Here is a 19406-nt window from a genome sequence, read left to right as displayed (position 1 = left end):
ATTCGGTTTTTTTATTTGATGCTAAATTACTCAATTTTTATTTGGCGGTGTTGATGACAGATGAAGAACAATGAGGGCATGAGGCAATGAGCATTTGAACCTTTACTATTAATTACTTTTTGAACCTTTGGTTTTCATGTTTTGAACATTTTGGTAATTTGAACTTTTGGTACTATACTTTGAACATTTTGTCATTCAAGGTTTGGAATTGCATTTGAATCTTGAATATTTTAGAACTTTTGTTGCTAATTAGATGATAATAAATGTTATATTATCGCTTTGTTTATTTTATTTGAAGAATAGTTTTTTTTTTCTCAAGCCCTCATATGCAAGTCGCATGCCTGGAGCCATGGACTTAACAGACAAATTTAACGCTCATTAGTAGAAAGGACGAAACGTGCAAACTTCTCGAAACATAAAAAATATATCTAGTTATTTCCTTAGTTTAAGGACGATTTCTGAAAATATGGAATAAACTTAAAAGACGAAAAGTGTAATTTACTTTATGCATAACTAATATAATTCGCATACCTCAACTTTGTTGAAGAATGTAGCTTCAATCAACCGTTTGGTATCTCCTATCAAACCGAGCCCTCCTCAAATCATGCAAATGCCGAGCTATTTCTTGAATAAACTCTGATCCCACGTGACTCTGTACCGTGTTGCATGCATGCTCAAGAAAATCCCGGTCAGATTCAACTGCTTCTAACCAATCATTAAGATCCGATATTTCATTCTCAATTTCGCTTTGCTGTAACGACTTATCACCAATATTACCATTAGAAAACTTCTTTTCCGACTCTGATAAAGATTGTAAAATGTACTTCTTTTCATCTTCGAGATTCAAAACCGGGCTGTTATCATTAACCCTCGAATCTAACAAGTTCATAGCTTTTGCAATTACCGTATGATTTTCTTTGAAATTAACCGTTTCATCATCGTTTCGGCTTCTGAAAAACTCCAGCTCAGCTTCCAAATCTTGAATTTCTTTATCTTTTTCAGTGATAAGATCATTAGCTTTATCTAAAGCTTCCATATCATATTCTGCTTGTTCATCCATCATTCTTAAATACTGTAACGCTTCCATATGCAAAGCAGATTTTTCTTCCTGTAATCTTGTAATCATGGCCATTGCCTCATCGGCAGCTATTGAAGCTGCGTTTCTTTCTTCCTCTAATTCCTTGTGTAATAACCGCAACTGTTTTCTATCGTGTTCCATCTGTCGCTTTAGTTTTTCTATGTCACAGTCATTCTTGACTTCACTTACACTGTGTGTGCCCGGTGATTCATAACCTTCATGTTTATCTGATGAATAACTTGACGCCACATCATCGTTAACAGAATGCAAATCTTGATTGAATTCTGGAGACCCATTTTGTTCAACGTCATCTTTAACAGAATGCAAATCCAGATTGAATTCTGGAGACCCATTCTGTTCTACACCATGCTTGGTTGAACCACTCGATGTAGAAGATAATGAACTCGTTATACTCTTGCTGCGGGTCGTGTTAAAAGATTTTGCTTTTTGTATAATAACACAAGAAAAATCCTCGAAACCGTCATTTTCACACTCGATTTCATAAAACGAGTCGCCAGATTCAGAAGAACACGAGTTAAACTTAAGATCAGCACAGCCCGAACTGGATAACGCGTCAATGTCAGTGTCCACGTGGATACTACTCTCGACACCACAAGGAGTCATGGTGCCTGAGATCTTATCACGGGCCTTTCTTATAAAACTCTGACGGCAGTACCGGCCCGGTAACGGAGGATGGTGCATGGATAGTTTCTTAACCCCTAACTTTACTTGAGGTCTCGGTTTCGGTTTCCACGGTCGTTTACAACACGAACACAAGCCGGTACTCGAAGGTGCACGCTCAAGATTCTTGTTCAAGAAAGGTTTAAACCTGGAAACTTGATCACGCTTTTCTTTCACGATTGACATGAAACAATCATCACACATTTCTCTTACGTCCGAGAGTTTATGATGAAGATCACAAGCTATCATACACGAAACCTCGGCTTGGTGTTTATTACAAAAATGACGAAAATAAGAATCAGGTTTATCACCAAAAACATGATCAAACCGGAAGCAATATAAACAAGGCGTTTGTAATTCACATTGATGAGCAAATCTGGTGAGGATCAAACCCAATGCAGCTTCAAGATACATCAACAACATCAAGAACCATTCACAGGCAGCCATTGATAAGTGATGCATGAATTCATTTGTGGCAGCCATGATTGTACCGAACCGAACCTTTACCCCCAAAATGGTATGTTTATGATTGAGCACATCAAAACAGGTACTTTCTTAAATTATGCATCTCGGTAGCTCGAAACGGCCTCAATGAGATCAATCAAATACCATAAAGGAGCCAAGGCTGTAGAAATCACAAACAAAACATAAAATTATTATGATCGTTAACAATCGCGCCTATGAACTGTTTGGCGGGAAGTTCGTTTATATTCGTTTACTTAATAAACAAACAAACATGAATAAAACTTTTTGTTCATGAACGTCCGTTTATGTTCGTTAGCGTTTCGTTTATAAGCCTACTTAAATCTTAACGGAAATATCGGATTATGAACCCTAACTCATGGGTAATCAACTTAAACAAAATTCGCAGTTCAAACAAAAAAAATAAAATAAAAATTAATAATCAAACGAACATAAACGAAACTTTTTGTTCCTTTAATTATGCGAACGAACATGAATCCATTTTTTGTTCGTGCATTTATGTCCGTTAGCATCCGTTCATGTTCGTTAACATAACCATGTTCGTGTTCGTTCCATTCGTTCACACGCCTAGTTAAATCTTAACCGAAATATCGAAATCACGAGCATTAACTCGTGGGTAATCAAATAACCTAAGCAATTTATACAAATTCATGATCTCAAACATAAATTGGGCAAATTAATACAATTAGTGAATTAAATTCGTAACCAATCGCTTAAATCTTAACGCAACCATCGAAATCACGAATTCCAACTTGTGGGTATTGAAATTAGGTATACAATTGATGAATTGGAAGATGAATTGGGTTGAAATTGAATACCTTGATAATGGCGGTTGAGGATAGAAGCAATCGGAGATCAAAGGGAGGTGAAAATATTATTATTATTATTATTATTATTAGCATTTGGTCATGTTGGTTTATAGGTTTAATATCATCCATCCCCTAATAATTTTAATAATAATATCTTCTCGATTTCATTTTCAGGATGCTACCGATGATTGTCAACATCACTGTATATTTTCTGTCTTTTCTTCACCAGACCTTTTATTAATTACAATTTCATTAATTCTTATATTAAGTTTATTTTATTATATCCCTGAATTTTATTTAAATCATATATTCTTTTTGGTCAGGTAATTTGCAGCAATTGGATGGCGGATGGGGAGTCGGTTGACCATGTTTTACGTCATGCTTTGTTGCGACAGTGATGTGGCAACGCCTTAACTTGTGGTGTAATATACTACTATCTAGCCTGTTGATGTTGAATCGGTTAGCGGCATTCTTTCGATTTGTAAACAAGTTCTTGAAGTTAGGCACAAAAGGAAAATGGTCCAATCGATGGTTATGGTTGCTATTTGTTGTGTGTGGAGGGTGTGTGACAAGCTGATTTTCGAAAATAAGTCATTGAATATTGACAACATTTGGAGATATAAAGATTCTAAGCTACTTATAGTTTAAAAATAGGGCTAAATGAGTAAACCTAGATTGAAACAGATGGAAGTTTTTGGCATATTTATAGATTACATGTGACGTATAATGTAGATCAACTAATATAGCAAATTAGTACACAATGTAACACATATTATAATGCAATACAAACACATAAGGGGACAGCTATAGTCTAGGTCAGTGAAATTTAAATAACCTAATTTCCTATAACCATGGCTTTGATACCAATCTGTCATACCCCAACCGACGGTGGAATACGTCGAGGTGAGACGGTGATTGCTCATAGCACATGATACTACGTATTACAAAAGTTGTTTAATTCAATTCAATATCAAGCAATACAGAGATACAATGAAATAAATTATTTTATATTAAGCTGGGTCCAATCGTGTAATCCTATATCTTGCACCAAGTAATCTTCAACAAAAATAGTTGGTGAGAACATAGGTTTTAATAAAATTAGTTTTAAGTTGAAAGCAATCCATATGTGTTAAATTACTTGTATGCTTTGTGATTACAACCAAACCTCTGACATGTTTAGCGAGTTGTCTAATCCACGATTAGACTATTATGTTTAATGTTTAACGATCGTCGGATTCTAAACACGCAGGCCTTGGGCCAATAGATCTATCATCATACTACCACAGGCTTAACAAGTTAATGGTTGTACATGCGATTAAGTATACACTTGTAATGATCACACACAATGAATATCATGAAATAAAGCTTGAATAAAATAGCATGTAAAACAAATTGATTATGCATATTTTCCAGCCCAAAGTATAAAACGTTTAAAAGCATGTAAAAAGGGCTATGAACTCACCTTTGATGTTAATGAATTGAGACTTGCAACACTTTGGCTTAGAGTCCTAATGATCAATAAAGTTGTTTTTAGGATGTTACTTTATTTCGATGGAAAAAAATAAAAATATTCAACCTTGGGTTCCCAGGAGAAGGTAAGTGGGTCCATTCACGCCCGGACACACCACTTGGTTTTTCCTTATGACGTAGTCTTGGTGACAGAACCCTTGGTGAATATCTATAGAGTTGGTGTTTGTTTGGAAGTACAATTGAATTTTATGGTTTCATGTGATAACTTTTTGGTTTATGGTTTTATATTATCTTTTCAAGAAAAGAATTGGTTGCTTGCTGTTCAATACACGAATTTTTAAAAATAGTAAACATTTGAGTTAGATTACAAAAATTTTATATTTTGTGTAATCGTATGAGTTGTTTAACTTATATATTTTTGTAAGATTTAAATGTTTAATAAAAAAATATATAATTCGTAGATTACCGTGAGGTCTGATTCTGAATCAGTTTAATAGAAAAATCACTAAAAATCAATAATTTAACGAATTAATGCAATTCCAGATGGATAATTTTTTAATTCAAAGTTCTACAATATATCCAAAAATGGGTCATAATTCGTAAGAATGGGTGAGTTATGACATTCGTTTTGAGACCAAAGTTATCTATCAGGATTTTTAGCAAGACCCTTTGTTAAAGAAAAATAATAAGAATGTTTTTAATTTTATAAAATTTTACACCAAAAATTGCAGTGATACTAGACACATAAAGAAAAAACTTAGGCTTTTGAAACTCGTGATTTGGATATAATTATGACCGAGATCTAAGCGTTGAAATAAAAGGTTTTTCTGCAGAATGAATGAATAAAACATTAAACGAAAATCAAAACTTACTAGGAAAGAATGACTTGTGAATCTTTGAGAGGATGAGGATAAAGACTTTGCAACCTTGGGGTTTTGGAATATGCAGGTTTGGAATGAATTTTGAGGGTGTTAGGGAATTCTATTTATAGGAATGTTTAGAGAAGAGATTATGATGAATTAGTGATAACATTTGACTAGGTTTTGAATTCAAAATTTGGATAAGGCAAATATTGGAAATGAAGAATAGAATATTATAGAAGATTCCTTTTGATTTAAGTTAAATTAATAATGATAAAATTTTAATGTTACATGTTATAAAATATTAGTCTAGGCATTCCCGGTTAAACATGTCACATTAACGATTAAGCATGTATATGATGAAATGAAGATAGAATTATGTAATTGTGCATATAATAGTAGTGTTACTAACTAGAAATAAATAATATATGATTCCATAATAATATAGATGGTGAACTAATACACGAACATTATTAAATACGAGTATAAAAGACTAGCGATTTTATGCATGGAAATTCATAGATGTTACATATATGCCGACTAGCCATGATATTACGCTTGTGCACCAAGCACACGAAGTAAGACATCACCTTCCCGAGATGTTAGGCAGTCTTGATTGTACACATCTCACTTGGAGAGCTTGTCCCGTCGAGTTGCGCACCAATATATGAAAGGTGATCACCAATACCCTACGGTTATGCTTGAAGCGGTGGCCTCACGAGATGTATGGTTTTGGCGTTTGTTTCTTGGTCCGCCTGGGTCAAACAACGACATCACGGTTCTTCAACAATCTCCACCTTTTCTAACCGAAAGGAATGGAACTGCCCCTAAGTGTCCATTTCTTGTTAACGGACAATTATATAAACAGGGATACTACCTTACTAACGGGATATACCACGCTGGGTCGACTTTTGTGAAAGCCTTTTCGTTTCGCATTGAGACACCTGAAAAGAGGTTCAAAAAGGCTCAAGAATCGGCAAGAAAATATGAGCGGGCTTTCGGTGTTCTAAAAGGAAAATGGGGTATTCTTAAGCGACCCATGTGAGCCAGGACAGAGCAGAAGCTTAGGAATGTTTTCTATACATGTGTTCTGTTGCAAAGCATGATCATAAAGGACGACGGATATGCGATATCACCGGTACACATTCTGGATCCATCGGTCCAACCTGTTCTTGACGATAATGTCCTTGGAGAGTTGATGGATGATGAAGTATAGTGCCGACTTCGAATAGATATAGTAGCACATCTTGAAACATTAGATCTTCCGCACCATGATGAGGACGAGGAACTCAAACAAGAGTAGTTTTTTTTATTGATGTTATCATTTTTAAGGTTTTTTTATTTGAACTATGTATTTTTTTTATTTTAAATAAAGGTTAATTTAATGGAATATGTTTTTTTTAAAGAAAAAAAAAGGTTTTGGGTAGTTGATTATAGGGATGAGATCGGTACCGTACCGGTATCGGTACTGAAAATCCCAGTCCCGATAATCATAAATTCTTAGTACCGGTACCGGTACCGAAATATTCGGTTCGATACCGAGACAGTACCGGTATAGAAGTTAAAAATTCGAAAAATACCGGTATCGTACTGGTCTCGAAACTCAAAACTTTGGTACTGATCCGGTACCGACGGTACCAAATCGTACCGATACCGGTACCGAATTTGCTTATCCCTATTTGATTAGTGGAGTGCCCCCATTGGTATTCAGTTTATGGTAGATAGTGGAAATGAAAATAATATGACATTAAGGGATTGGTGAGTGTTGAAATACCTTAGTGGAGAACCCCTCTTGCCCTAAGTGCTACAAATTCTTTTTTTTATGTGGTTTTGGTTTACCTTTTATGTATATGATGTTTAATAATTGAATATTTTTTAAATGTAACTAGTGAAACAAGACCATAAATACCCTTACCGCTGATTATGACCCCATCACCGGTCACCCCATCTTCAATTGCTGGTGATCATTTGGATGGGTTTCTAATCTTCTATTGGATTTTGTTTTGAAAAATTAGACATTTTTTTTAGAATTTGAAACAAAAAGTGCCTTATTTTCTATGATGGTATGCATATTTATTAAAAACTAGGAAGATTCCCGGCGCGTTGCGCTGGGCTGATGTATTGACAGTCGTACATGTACAACTTATCAAATCGTACAGTGCGTCTGAGAGTCGATGTGAATTCGATCGGTGACGGGTTACGAAACCAATAATAACCCCCCCCCCCCCCCACACCCAAAAAGAAATAAAAAAATAAACTTTGTTTACGCAAAAATCCAACAAATTAACATAACAAAACAAAACATGCGTTGCGGTTACGAACAAATAACTTTGTTTACGCAAAAATTCAACAAATTAACATAACAAAACAAAACATGCGTTGCGGTTACGAACCGATACACTTTGGTTGGTATCTAGTTACGAAGCCAAAAATAAAGCAAATCATAAATACGTCCACATCCAAATACAACTTAACATATTTAAAATATATTAAAAACGTGGCGAACAAAAAAACCGAGTGTTGTAGTTGCGAACTAATACGAATTCGTTGATTCTGGAATCAAGGGACAAAAAAGTGATAAAAAAACCTGCACATTGCGTTTGCGACATAACGCGAATTCAATCGGAATCGAAGTTGTCGGCACTAAATCGTACGTAAAGAACCATGTGTTGTGATGGTGAACCGACACAAGTTCAGTCAAGTTCAGTTGGTATCAGGTTACGACACCGAAATTAAAGCAATAAGTTAATTCATCAACACTCAAAATACAACAAATTAACATATTTACATAAAAAACCATGGCGAAAACCAAAAATATATGCGCATTTTGGCCGTGACCTGACGCGAATTCGTCTAGAATTGATGGACAAAAAAAGCTCACGGGAAAAAAAACCTTAGGTTGCGATTGCGAGCTGACGCAAATTTGGCTGGAACAATTTGACGGTATCAACAGTAAAAAAATCCCGTATTTTACGGCAGCGAACCGACACGAATTTAAAATAAAAAAACAAATAAAAGACCGACAAACCACGTGAGAACGTTTACGTCGCCAAACATCTTAATTATTATATATAATAATACTTGATTATTAATAAAATATAATTATTTTTAAAGATTAAATTAAAATCATAAGAATCAAAATAAATGTTTTGCTTTGGAATTGCTACTAAATTATGTAAAAATAACAACTTAACTATTTTAGAATGTTGGTGTAACTTAAAAATCCATATAAAAGTGTAATATGCTGTATGGTATTCTATACTTGTTTATTTATGTTTTATATACTTACTAGTTTTTAGTCCGCGTGTTATGCGGGTTATTTTAGATTTTTTTTATATAATTGTGAGTATATAATTTTCTTGTAATCAAAGGTTATGATTGTAGTTGAAGTTTAAGTTTAGTTTTTTTTTTATTTTATTTTATTATTATACGTTTGTCTGGTCTTGTTAGGTTTGTTCGGGCATATGGTGTAGGGAAATTGAGTTTAATGGACGGTTTATATAGGTTTTTGTTTTAAATTATTTTGCAATTACATATTTTTATAATTAATTGTAATTGTTTTAATTTAATTTATTATTCAGAATTTATATACTTGGACTAATTTTGATATATTTCATTTATGTTTGTTTAAGCTCATTTATGTTCATTTTTGAATGAAACATTAACATAATTAGTTTATGTTTGTGTTCATTTACATTTGTTCATATATGCTCATTTATGTTCGTTTACGTTTGTTCAATCATGTTCGTATAGATTTTAAATGAATGTTCATAAATGAATATGAACATTTTCACGTTTTAAACGAACTAACATGTTTTCTTTCCAGTTCCTCAAGCTGTTGCTGAGTGGATGAACTTTTTCTGATACAGGCTTTAACAAAATTAAAAAAATCAATCAGTGTTAATACAATAATAGTATGTAATATTTAGACCATAAGTTGAGCAGTCTCCTCAAGGTAAATATGGTCCTTATCATAAGCATGCACAATTGCTTCCTAAACACTCCTGCCAAAAGTTGACATTTAAAAGCTGTAAAATAATGTTGTAAAATTATCATATATTGTTAATATTAATTAAACGAAATATAATACATAATAAAATTATCATATAGTGTTAACAGACTCACGTTTTACACAAAGCAATCTTACCCAAATTGAAAAATTAATCACTTTGGCACTTTACCTAAGAATCACATCGACCATCTAACTTTCTCTTTTCTCAACTTCCCAGTCCTTCCATTTTTTCTTCCATAGCGACGACAATGTGGCATTTTTCTCTCAAATTTTCAACTTAATTCGTGTATCTGCTGATCCCTTTTCGAATTTGCTATCATCAGCATAAAATAAAGTGGAAAAAAACAAAAATAATCAATAAAGCATACCATAAAAATAAATAAATAAAAAGATAGAATAATTGTGGGCTGTGTAAAAATAAAACACAAAAAAAGTTGTCCAAAAAAATTCTCTTTGGATACGCTTCTTTTGGTGAAGACCTTAAAGCAAGCACACTCTATGAGTCTATGGCGAGACATTTTTTGTTATATGTATTGATGTCGTTGGCCCTGTTTCATTTGTTTTGCTGATCTGCGACATGCAGGTTTGAGTTCATTTTCCATCTTAAACACCTAGCCATATTTCCAATACATAAACAAAAGTACTCAATTATATAGAGGAACCAAGGAAAATTCAATAGTACTGGTTTGTGTGTAATCATCTGGTTTTAGAATGAAACGTATGTAGGAATCATCTGATATCAAAGCTACCCCTTGTAACATGATTAGAAAACAAAGACTCGTGCACTATTTAAGTTTATACTGGCATAACGGCTCTAAAGTTACTACTATTCTTTGTTTATATTTTCACCATTTTGATAAAAAGATTGAATTAATTAAGTAGTTAATCATGTTGTTTGAATATAAATTCATTACTAATCATTAGCCAATCGTGCCAACTGGTTTTGATCCGTTAGTCAATCCAACATCTCCTCACCCATTAGCCGACCCATCTGTTATCCAACCCAGCCACATTTGGCCCGTAAACAGAGCCAACCAGTTTTGTTACGTTATCCGACCCAACCAATTTTCTCCAGATAGCGGACCCAATCAGTTTCGGCCCGCTAGCGGACTCAACAATATTGCAACATTTAGGATAAAGGTTTTAATTACCTATTATACTATTTAGGTTGTAACTTCTAACGCTTCTTGGTGTTAGCATCGCACTGCTTGGTTAGATACAACGCAGATCAAACATTAATTTATTCATCAATACTGAAAAGAAACTAAAAAATATTTACGTAGTTTCTAAATTGACAACATTTACAGGTGTTACTAAGTGCGCAATTAAGCTGTTTTCTTTGCTATGGCTATGACAAGCCAAATCATTTGTATTAACAAATTGACCTTCACGACATATAGTAACTTTAAAAAGAATTCAAAACGTTATTTAATATTACAAAATTTCCCATCAATGAACAAAGCTTCAATTTTGACTTCCTTAAAAAATTGTACTCATTTGACCAGTTGAGGGTCAAAAGTGCCACAATGAAATCTTATAAAGCTATTATAAATATACTCTAGAGTAAACCAGTAAGCCAAAAAGTAAAATAGTGCACCTATATACACTAATGCACAGGCACGACATGTATAATGTTAATGCACATAAGAACAAAATCTATAGCAATCACTAACAACAATACAGTTAATAAGTTTAAAAAAAAAAACCTTGAGATTGTCTAAGCGCGAAACCAGATTGCCAGAAGGTGCAAATGCACTCACAATTATCACGAAAAGTGAATTCCACTACAAACTGTTAATGAAAAATGAATCAATTAACAAAAACAAAATACTTTAAGCATAATTCCTTCTAAAAAATAATAATTAAATAATATGTAATTTATGAATTTAAAATTAAATTATTTGTTGTGCAAGTGTAAACGTGATTGACGTAATTTTCGGGTCCGTGTTGTATTCAGGTTAGGTTTGACCCGTCAACCTGCGATGCCTTGTTTTTTTCAAGCATGTTGACTTTTTTTGAAGTCAACCTAACAAAGCAAAGCGTAACAACTATTGATAAAAAAACAAAAAGGAAGCCAAAAGCCCAACAAAGTTAACCTATCTATATGTGATTTTTAGGTTTCAACTGAAAGTTCAGTCCACATATATCGTACACATAAACATATAGAAGATTCTAAACATTTTAAAAGTGGATTCAAACTAAAAGAAATATGAAATCAAATAATTTTGAAAGGAGTGAAAGATTCCCCCAAATAATTCTAAAAGATGCTGCAATTGTCGCACCAAAGATATAGACGAGGCAACAAAGAAATTGGCGGTCTCGGATTTAAAGAACATACAATTTTATGTTTGTTAAATGGTCATTTTGATTTCGATCAAAATGACTTTGATAAAGTTGTTTTAAAAAATGGTGTATTCTGTACGTCTAATGACCTTACATATTTCTGGTTGAGTTTTGCATTTATCTTCAAGTTGTGAGGCTAAATTTATAGCAGCAGCAGATATGCTGCTCGGATTCTTATGCGTACAGAAACACTTGTTGATCACAACTTCACCAATATAAGTTGCAAGCTCATGAAAAAAGGAATTTGTAAATGAAACCACAAAAATAAAACAGATCTAAAGCCATATATTGAAATAGTACCTGTGCATATTTGTTAACGTAAAGCTTCCCCAAGAATCTTGATGTACTTCCCAATTTCTTGATGAGATAAATTGGCTGAAATTGAGATTTACAGTTTCACAAGTTTAATTTAGGGCTGTGTAAATCAAGAAACTAAAGACAACACAAGCAATCGAGGCACAATTTCAAGCATCAAAAAATACGAAATTAGAAAGACGAAGAAACCAATACCTAAATCGAAAGTCACAGCCCAAAAAACAAACCTAAGAAGCTGCATGTTGTCTTTTTGTGTCGTATGTAACCACTCGCTCAAAATTGCAAAATAATTAAGTGTTCTGCTCACTATCAGTTCAGATGTGGCCGTCGTACGGCATTGCTAGAGTATAACTATCCATATTAACATCATCAACTTAATAATCACTATTGAGCATAATTAATGATGTTTTTCAAACAATTGACAGATTCGCATGCCTAATTTAAAAATCAATAGACGTATATGACGAGATTATGATAATAGAGAGGGGATTACCTTAGGAGAAGAAGTTCTGGCGGATTTCACAACCAACGTAGGAATTGATGCATCAGGGAGGCGACGACTTAAACGCCCGTTCTGCCGATTAAACTTGATTTTTTGATACCTTTGTGGAGACGATGGAAATCTTGATGATGAATATAGAGAGGAGTGAAGGAGAGGCATCGCCAGATGAACATGAAGAGAATAACATGAAGAGAGAAAAAACAAAACCCGTTTTGTTTTACTGACCCGATTCAAACCCATGGATATCCACGAAATTTAAGCATTCTCCATTTTGAAATCAAGCAATCTGGTGGCTTTAGAGGGGGTGGGGAGCGACCTCAGAGCGACATGTAGGATTTTAAGTGACACACATACGAATGATGACACCGATAAGAAATATGCCTTACGAGCTTTTATGGATCAATATTCAATATATATCTAACACTTGAATGGTATCAATCTAGAGAGCATTTTTGAATGCCGGTAATAGTAGAAAGAAATGTAATGAAAATCTGTAATATGCTTTAGTGCTCTTAATTGTTGTATTAAATCACAACCAGAGTTGTTGAGTGTAGTTTGGTACCAAATAAATGGTTCGTGGCCTCTTGCCATCAAAGTTAGAAATGACGGCTACATGTGTTTCACTGTTTTGGATGCTTGTTTTTCCAAATGATTAATACAATAATACAGCTATTTATCATAAACTCATTTAAGATAATTAGATGATTTTATACTTTTTTTTTCCCGAAAGGTGTAGTTTGTATAAAACTAGTTATTCACCCGCGCGTTACGTGACAAACTCAGTCAGTAAAACTCGGACGTTGTAGCTGTTGGAGAATAATTGGTGAGAAACTGGATTGTGAAACTTGAATACGGAACCGGAATTTTGACGTAGCCGCTGGGTGAAATTGCTTTTGGTCAACGTGAACTTGTAAGTGGGGTATTATAATATAAATGTGTGAATTGTGATGGTATAATTGAATATGGAAGGAAGGCACCGGAGGTTTTCTTAACTTTCAAAAACTTAAAACCTCAACTTCTTATTAATAAAAACTTCAAAAATATTTATAGGCTAACTTGACTAGAAATAGGAAACTAGTAAAACAATTGACTACAACTAGGAAACTAATAAAAGATAAATATAAATAAAACTTAATATATTTGAATTTGATCTCCTCCTTATCGCCCATTGAGATCGACCTAGCTACCCTCGGTTTTATCTTTAACAAATCAGGATTAAATATATCATTCACCCCCTTAATCTTGATTCGTTCCTTTCAGATCTTCAATCCCGAGCAATTTTCTCATCTCTTCAAACTTTAAATTCGGTAGAGCTTTTGTTAGAATATCCGCCTTTTGTTTCTCTCCACTAATATGCTCAACTTGGACTTCACCACGTTCAATACATTCACAAATGAAGTGAAATCTAATATTGATATGCTTACTTCTTCCATGAAACACGGGATTCTTCATCAAATCAATAGCAGATCTATTATCCACATGCAACGTCACCACCTTTTCTTCATGCCCGGTTAACTCGCTCAACAATCCCCTTAACCATATAGCTTAACAAGCCGCGGTTGCTGCTGCCATGTACTCAGTTCACACGACGACAAGGCTACAGTTTGTTGTTTTTGTAAGAGCCATGAGATCAATGTGCCACCATAATAAAACGCCATTCCGGTGGTACCTCGTCCATCCGTTTGATCCATACCATAACTACTGTCACAAAAACCAATCAACTCTCTACTGCCGCATCCATACGTTAAACCATATCCACTCGTGCCTTGTACATATCGTAATATATACTTTAGAAATCTGCATATGGGATTGTTTCGGTTCTTGCATGAACCTACTAGCAACTACAACTGAGTAACTCAAATCAGGCCTTATGTGTGTTAAATACCTTAAGCTACCGATTATTCTACGATATTCGGTTGCATCAACGGGTTCTCCTTCTTCATCTTTCGTTACTTGCAACCGATGTTCCATAGGAAATCGAGTCGGGTTGCACTCGCTTAAACCTGCACTCATTAAAATTTTATTAGCATAAGCTTCTTGTTTCAACTTTATCTCATGCTTCTTTTGTGTTACTTCGATGCCCAAATAGTAAGAAAGCATTCCGACATCTTGCATATCGAACTCATTCTTCATTTGACTTTTAAATTTCTCAATCTCGGCGTGACTCGAACCAGTCACGATAAGATCATCAACATATACACCAACATTGAGAATGTCGGTTCTTGTATTCCGCTTATACACCGCTGGTTCTCTCGGACATCGAATAAAATCCAAACCTTTCAACGTTTTATCGAGTTTTTCGTTCCAAGCTCGTGGGGCTTGGCGAAGACCATATAAAGCCTTTCGTAACTTATAAACCATACCGTGTTTCCCGGGAACTTCAAAACCATTAGGCTGCTTCACGTACACTTCTTCCTTCAGCTCGCCGTTTAAGAACGCCGATTTAACGTCCAAATGGTAAACGAACCAACCATAATTTGCTGCAATTGCTAAAATCAAACGTATGGTTTCCATTCTCGCCACCGGGGCAAAAACCTCATCAAAGTCTACCCCGTGCTCTTGCACATACCCTTTCGCGACTAATCTTGTTTTGTAATTTGTTATTGACCCGTCTGCATCACGTTTGGTTTCAAACACCCACTTCACACCAATCGCCTTGTGACCCAGTGGTAGGTTACATAAGTCCCACGTATTGTTTTGTTCGATTGAGACTAATTCGGATCTCATTGCTTCTCGCCATTTTTTGGATTCTTTGCCTCTTCAAAGGTAGCTGGCTCTTCATCTAGGAGAAGACATTCTCCTTCACAAAACATTACATAATCTTCAAACCTTTTAGGAGGGACCGATTGACGACCAGTTCTTCGCAGCTCAGGTTCGGGATTTCCTTCTGGTTGGTCTTCAAATTCAGGCCTGTTAAGGTCTGTTGGGTCTTCATTTTCAACAGGAATTTCTTGTTGAACTTCTTGTTGGACCGGTTCGATTATAATTTCAACCCACTCAGGTCCGGTTCCGACTTAACACGAGTCGGTATGTAGGGACCAGTCAAACTTTTGACTTTCTTCGAAATGGACATCCTGGCTCACATAAATACGGTTTTGAGCCGGGTCGTACAATCTGTAAGCTTTTGATCCCAGTTCAGTTCTGAGATGTACAACCTCCATGCTTCGATCATCTAATTTTTGAAGGTTGGCGGTGGGTATCTTCATGTATGTTAAGCACCCAAACACTCGTAAGTGTGCTATGTTGGGCTTTCGGCCCTTCAAGGCTTCATAGGGGGTTACTGTCTTCAATGCTTTAGTAGGTACCCGATTCAACACGTAAACCGAGTGTCTCACCGTTTCTCCCCATAAGTTTTGTGGAAGGTCCATAGCTTTCGACTGTTCGATTTCGCCTTTCGATTACACCGTTTTGTTGAGGAGAGTAAGGAGCCGTAAACATTCTTTTTACTCCTTGATTACAATATTCGGTGAAAAGTTTGTTGAGAAACTCGCCACCTCGATCGCTTCTTAGAGCTTTAACCTTTAGCGAACGCTCTAACTCTACTTCCTGTTTAAACTTTTTGAAAATACCCAAAGCATCATTCTTATTTTTACTAGTATAAACTCACATGTACCTCATATGATCATCTACAAGAAGCATAAAATACCGGTTTCCTCCCAAAGTAGGAGGTGAGATTGGTCCACATAAATCGGTGTGAACCAACCCGAATGGTCTCATGGCACGAAACTTGGTGGTTTTAGGAAACGGGTTTCTACTATGTTTGACTAGCATACATGCATTGCAAACATGCTCACCATGCAAAGTTTGAATATCTCCATGCACCATATTTTTAGACTTCATATTAGTTAATGTATCAAAATTAACATGCCCAAGTCTAGCGTGCCATAGCCATCCTTGTTCTTTAATGGAAGCTAAAAGACATACCGGGGCTCCAATTCTGAGCTCGATCTTATAAAGACGGTTTGGACTTCTCGGGACTCTCATTAGCAAGCGATCTCCTTCCTCGTATAGCCACAAGTGGTCGTTTGCTATCCAAACCTTACACCCTTATTCGGTTAACTGACCAATGCTCAATATGTTGCTACATAAGTCGGGTATGTAATAGACGTCATTCATAACCCGCTGCTCACCATTCTTGCAATCGAAAATAATGGAACCTTTCCCTTTAATATTCACTTTGGACCCGTCTCCAAATTTCACCAAACCGCTCACTCGATAATCAATTTGGGAAAGTGGGCTTCACACCCGGTCATGTGATTAGACGCCCCATTATCTAAATACCAAATTGAATCGCTTACCGAGTTGTTTGCATAACGGATTGGATGAACCTTCTCCTCGTTCAACATAACTTGTTCTTTATCAACTTCAACTGAGGCCATCATAAGAATCGGCGGCTTGGCCTCGGTTTGGTTCAGATTCGCTTCTTGAGTCGGTGGTCTCGGACATTCCCACGCAAAGTGGCCCAAAACATTACAATTATAACACTGAACACCGCTTTTATCTCTACCTTGATTTTGATTATTATGATTATTACCTTGATTGCCGTCTCTGCCTTGGTTGTTCGTGTTCGGTTGGTTACCGTCTCTTCGGTTATCATAGTTCTGATTGAACCGACCCCGTCCTCTACTCGAACCTCTTCCACGGCCTCTTCCACGGCCCCGTTGGTCATAACCCGAGGAGCCATGACCCCGAGCATAATTTTTCCGGTCATGATCAGTGTCCTTTTTACCTTGATTATTGTTTTTGGCATACAATAGTTTTCCCATCTCGACCATTGCTTCCTTGCCTTTGATTCTCTCTTCAAAAGCCTTTAACCTTGCTATACAATCTTCAAACACCATAGTGTTAAGATCGGCCCACTGTTCGATAGTTGCTACAATAGCAATAAAACGGTCTGGAACGCTATCGAGCACTTTTTTTACGAGTTCAAGATCTTCCATCGGACTACCCAAGCTATCAAATTGCGAGGCATATTCTGTTATCTTCCCGGCAAAGTCTTCAACGGATTCTTTTTCACCCATCTTCAATTGATTAAAATCTCGCTTTAATGATTGTAAGCGAGCTTGTTGCACACGATCAGCCCCAAGGAATCTTACCCGTAGTGATTCCCAAATCTCCTGAGCATCACAGGTTCTTGCAACTTGCATCAACACGTTTTCCGGTAAGGCTTGTAAAATAATAGCCCTAGCCATCTTGTTCTTTCTGTCATCTATGGCTTCTCCGTTCACCACCTCCCATAATCCTTGAGCATTAAGGATTGATTCCATAATTACAACCCACGTGTTGTAGTTTGTTTTTGTTAACTTCGGACACTGCAACAAAGTTGAACTTGGTTCCCTTGCTTGCACAACCGGTCTTTCATCCGCCATGATACCCGATCTTCGAGTTTCCGACTTGATGTGGTTAGTCGCCTCACACCGTTCTTGAACTTCCCAAAGATCGTAGATCGCCTACGCTCTTGATACCAATTGTCGGAGAATAATTGGTGAGAAACTGGATTGTGAAACTTGAATACGGAACCGGAATTTTGACGTAGCCGCTGGGTGAAATTGCTTTTGGTCAACGTGAACTTGTAAGTGGGGCATTATAATATAAATGTGTGAATTGTGATGGTATAATTGAATACGGAAGGAAGGCACCGGAGGTTTTCTTAACTTTCAAAAACTTAAAACCTCAACTTCTTATTATTAATAAAAACTTCAAAAGTATTTATAGGCTAACAATCATAACTTGACTAGAAATAGGAAACTAGTAAAACAATTTGACTACAACTAGGAAACTAATAAAAGATAAACATAAATAAAACTTAATATATTTGAATTTGATTTCCTCCTTATCCTCCCATTGAGATCGACCTAGCCACCCTCGGTTTTATCTTTAACGAATCGGGATTAAATATATCAGTAGCGACGTGTCACTATGAATTTGGCTCGTTCGTTGCAGAATAAACAACGTTGGTAAATCCCGAGCGTTAAAACCCAAAAAAATAAATTCGTCAAATAAAAATATAAAATGATTAACTTATAAAAAATAAAAAAATTCAAATGATGTTTATTTGGTCAGGAAAACTCAATGGTGGTAAAACCCAAGCATTGTTTTTGGTCGTTGAGGCAGTAACAAGATGTGAATTTTCGGTCGGAGTTGGTTGCATTCATTACAGTACCATAACTAAAAAATAAAATATAAAAAATTGAGGTGGACCAATGGGCGTCAGTCAGTAAAAACCGAGCATGTTGTTGCCGGCCAATGAGGAGGCGAGTCTACACAAATTCAACCCTACTACGACGAGTTGACGTAAATTTGGCTAGTGACGGTTACATTTGTTATGGTATCATAATTAAAACAAAGCGACAAAAAAATTAAATTGAGGTGGACCCAATGGGGTGGCGTCGGTTGGTAAAACTTGAGTGTTGGTAAAATCTGAATGTTATCAATCCTGGGTGTTGAGGCTATGATTCTACTCAAAATCAGTCGGTTTCCATCTTTGAAATGACACGTTCTTAATGTATGATAAACCATTATTGTACAACAACTCACCCCATCATACATACATACATACATACATATTCCAAAATTATCCATTCAAGAGAGCTCATTTTGATCTGGACTCTTTTTTGCACGATCAACTTCATGTTCCTATAAAATGGACATGTTTAGGCTAACTTAGTTCGACATATTAACTTAACGAAAGCTTATGCGATACTCTTGAAGCCTTTTAGGAATCTAGATTTTGCATTATTCTTAATTTCTCATTAGGCTATTTACCTTTATTCCCTGTGTCCCATAACAATAACAAAGTTTCACTACTACCATATCATAATGTCTTAGCCTGTCACCAACCAAACTTGATAAC

At 35.7% G+C, this 19406-nt stretch overlaps 3 protein-coding genes across 3 annotated transcripts; 1 reads left to right on the top strand and 2 right to left on the bottom strand.

Moving 5' to 3' along the window:
• Positions 1–556: 556 nt before the first annotated feature.
• On the bottom strand, positions 557–3137 carry LOC143532587 (putative myosin-binding protein 5). Its single transcript, XM_077027606.1, has 2 exons — positions 3061–3137; positions 557–2384 (listed from the first exon to the last, which is right to left on the bottom strand). The coding sequence occupies exon 2, from the start codon at positions 2240–2242 to the stop codon at positions 557–559; it is 1686 nt and encodes a 561-aa protein (XP_076883721.1). The 5' UTR covers positions 2243–2384; positions 3061–3137.
• Positions 3138–6048: 2911 nt separating this feature from the next.
• LOC143532586 (uncharacterized) lies at positions 6049–6426 on the top strand. Its single transcript, XM_077027605.1, has one exon. It carries the CDS (start codon positions 6049–6051, stop codon positions 6424–6426), a length of 378 nt encoding a protein of 125 aa, XP_076883720.1.
• Positions 6427–16761: 10335 nt separating this feature from the next.
• On the bottom strand, positions 16762–17922 carry LOC143532585 (uncharacterized). The gene has a single exon (XM_077027603.1). It carries the CDS (start codon positions 17920–17922, stop codon positions 16762–16764), a length of 1161 nt encoding a protein of 386 aa, XP_076883718.1.
• Between the last annotated feature and the right edge of the window lie 1484 nt (positions 17923–19406).

Source organism: Bidens hawaiensis, unplaced genomic scaffold (assembly GCF_021521415.1).
Source record: "Bidens hawaiensis isolate Kalapana, Puna unplaced genomic scaffold, B.hawaiensis_p1.1 tig00009479_1, whole genome shotgun sequence".
NCBI classification, from domain to species: domain Eukaryota; kingdom Viridiplantae; phylum Streptophyta; class Magnoliopsida; order Asterales; family Asteraceae; genus Bidens; species Bidens hawaiensis.
Note: the sequence above shows the minus strand (reverse complement) of the source record. Positions and strands in the feature narration are given on the sequence as shown.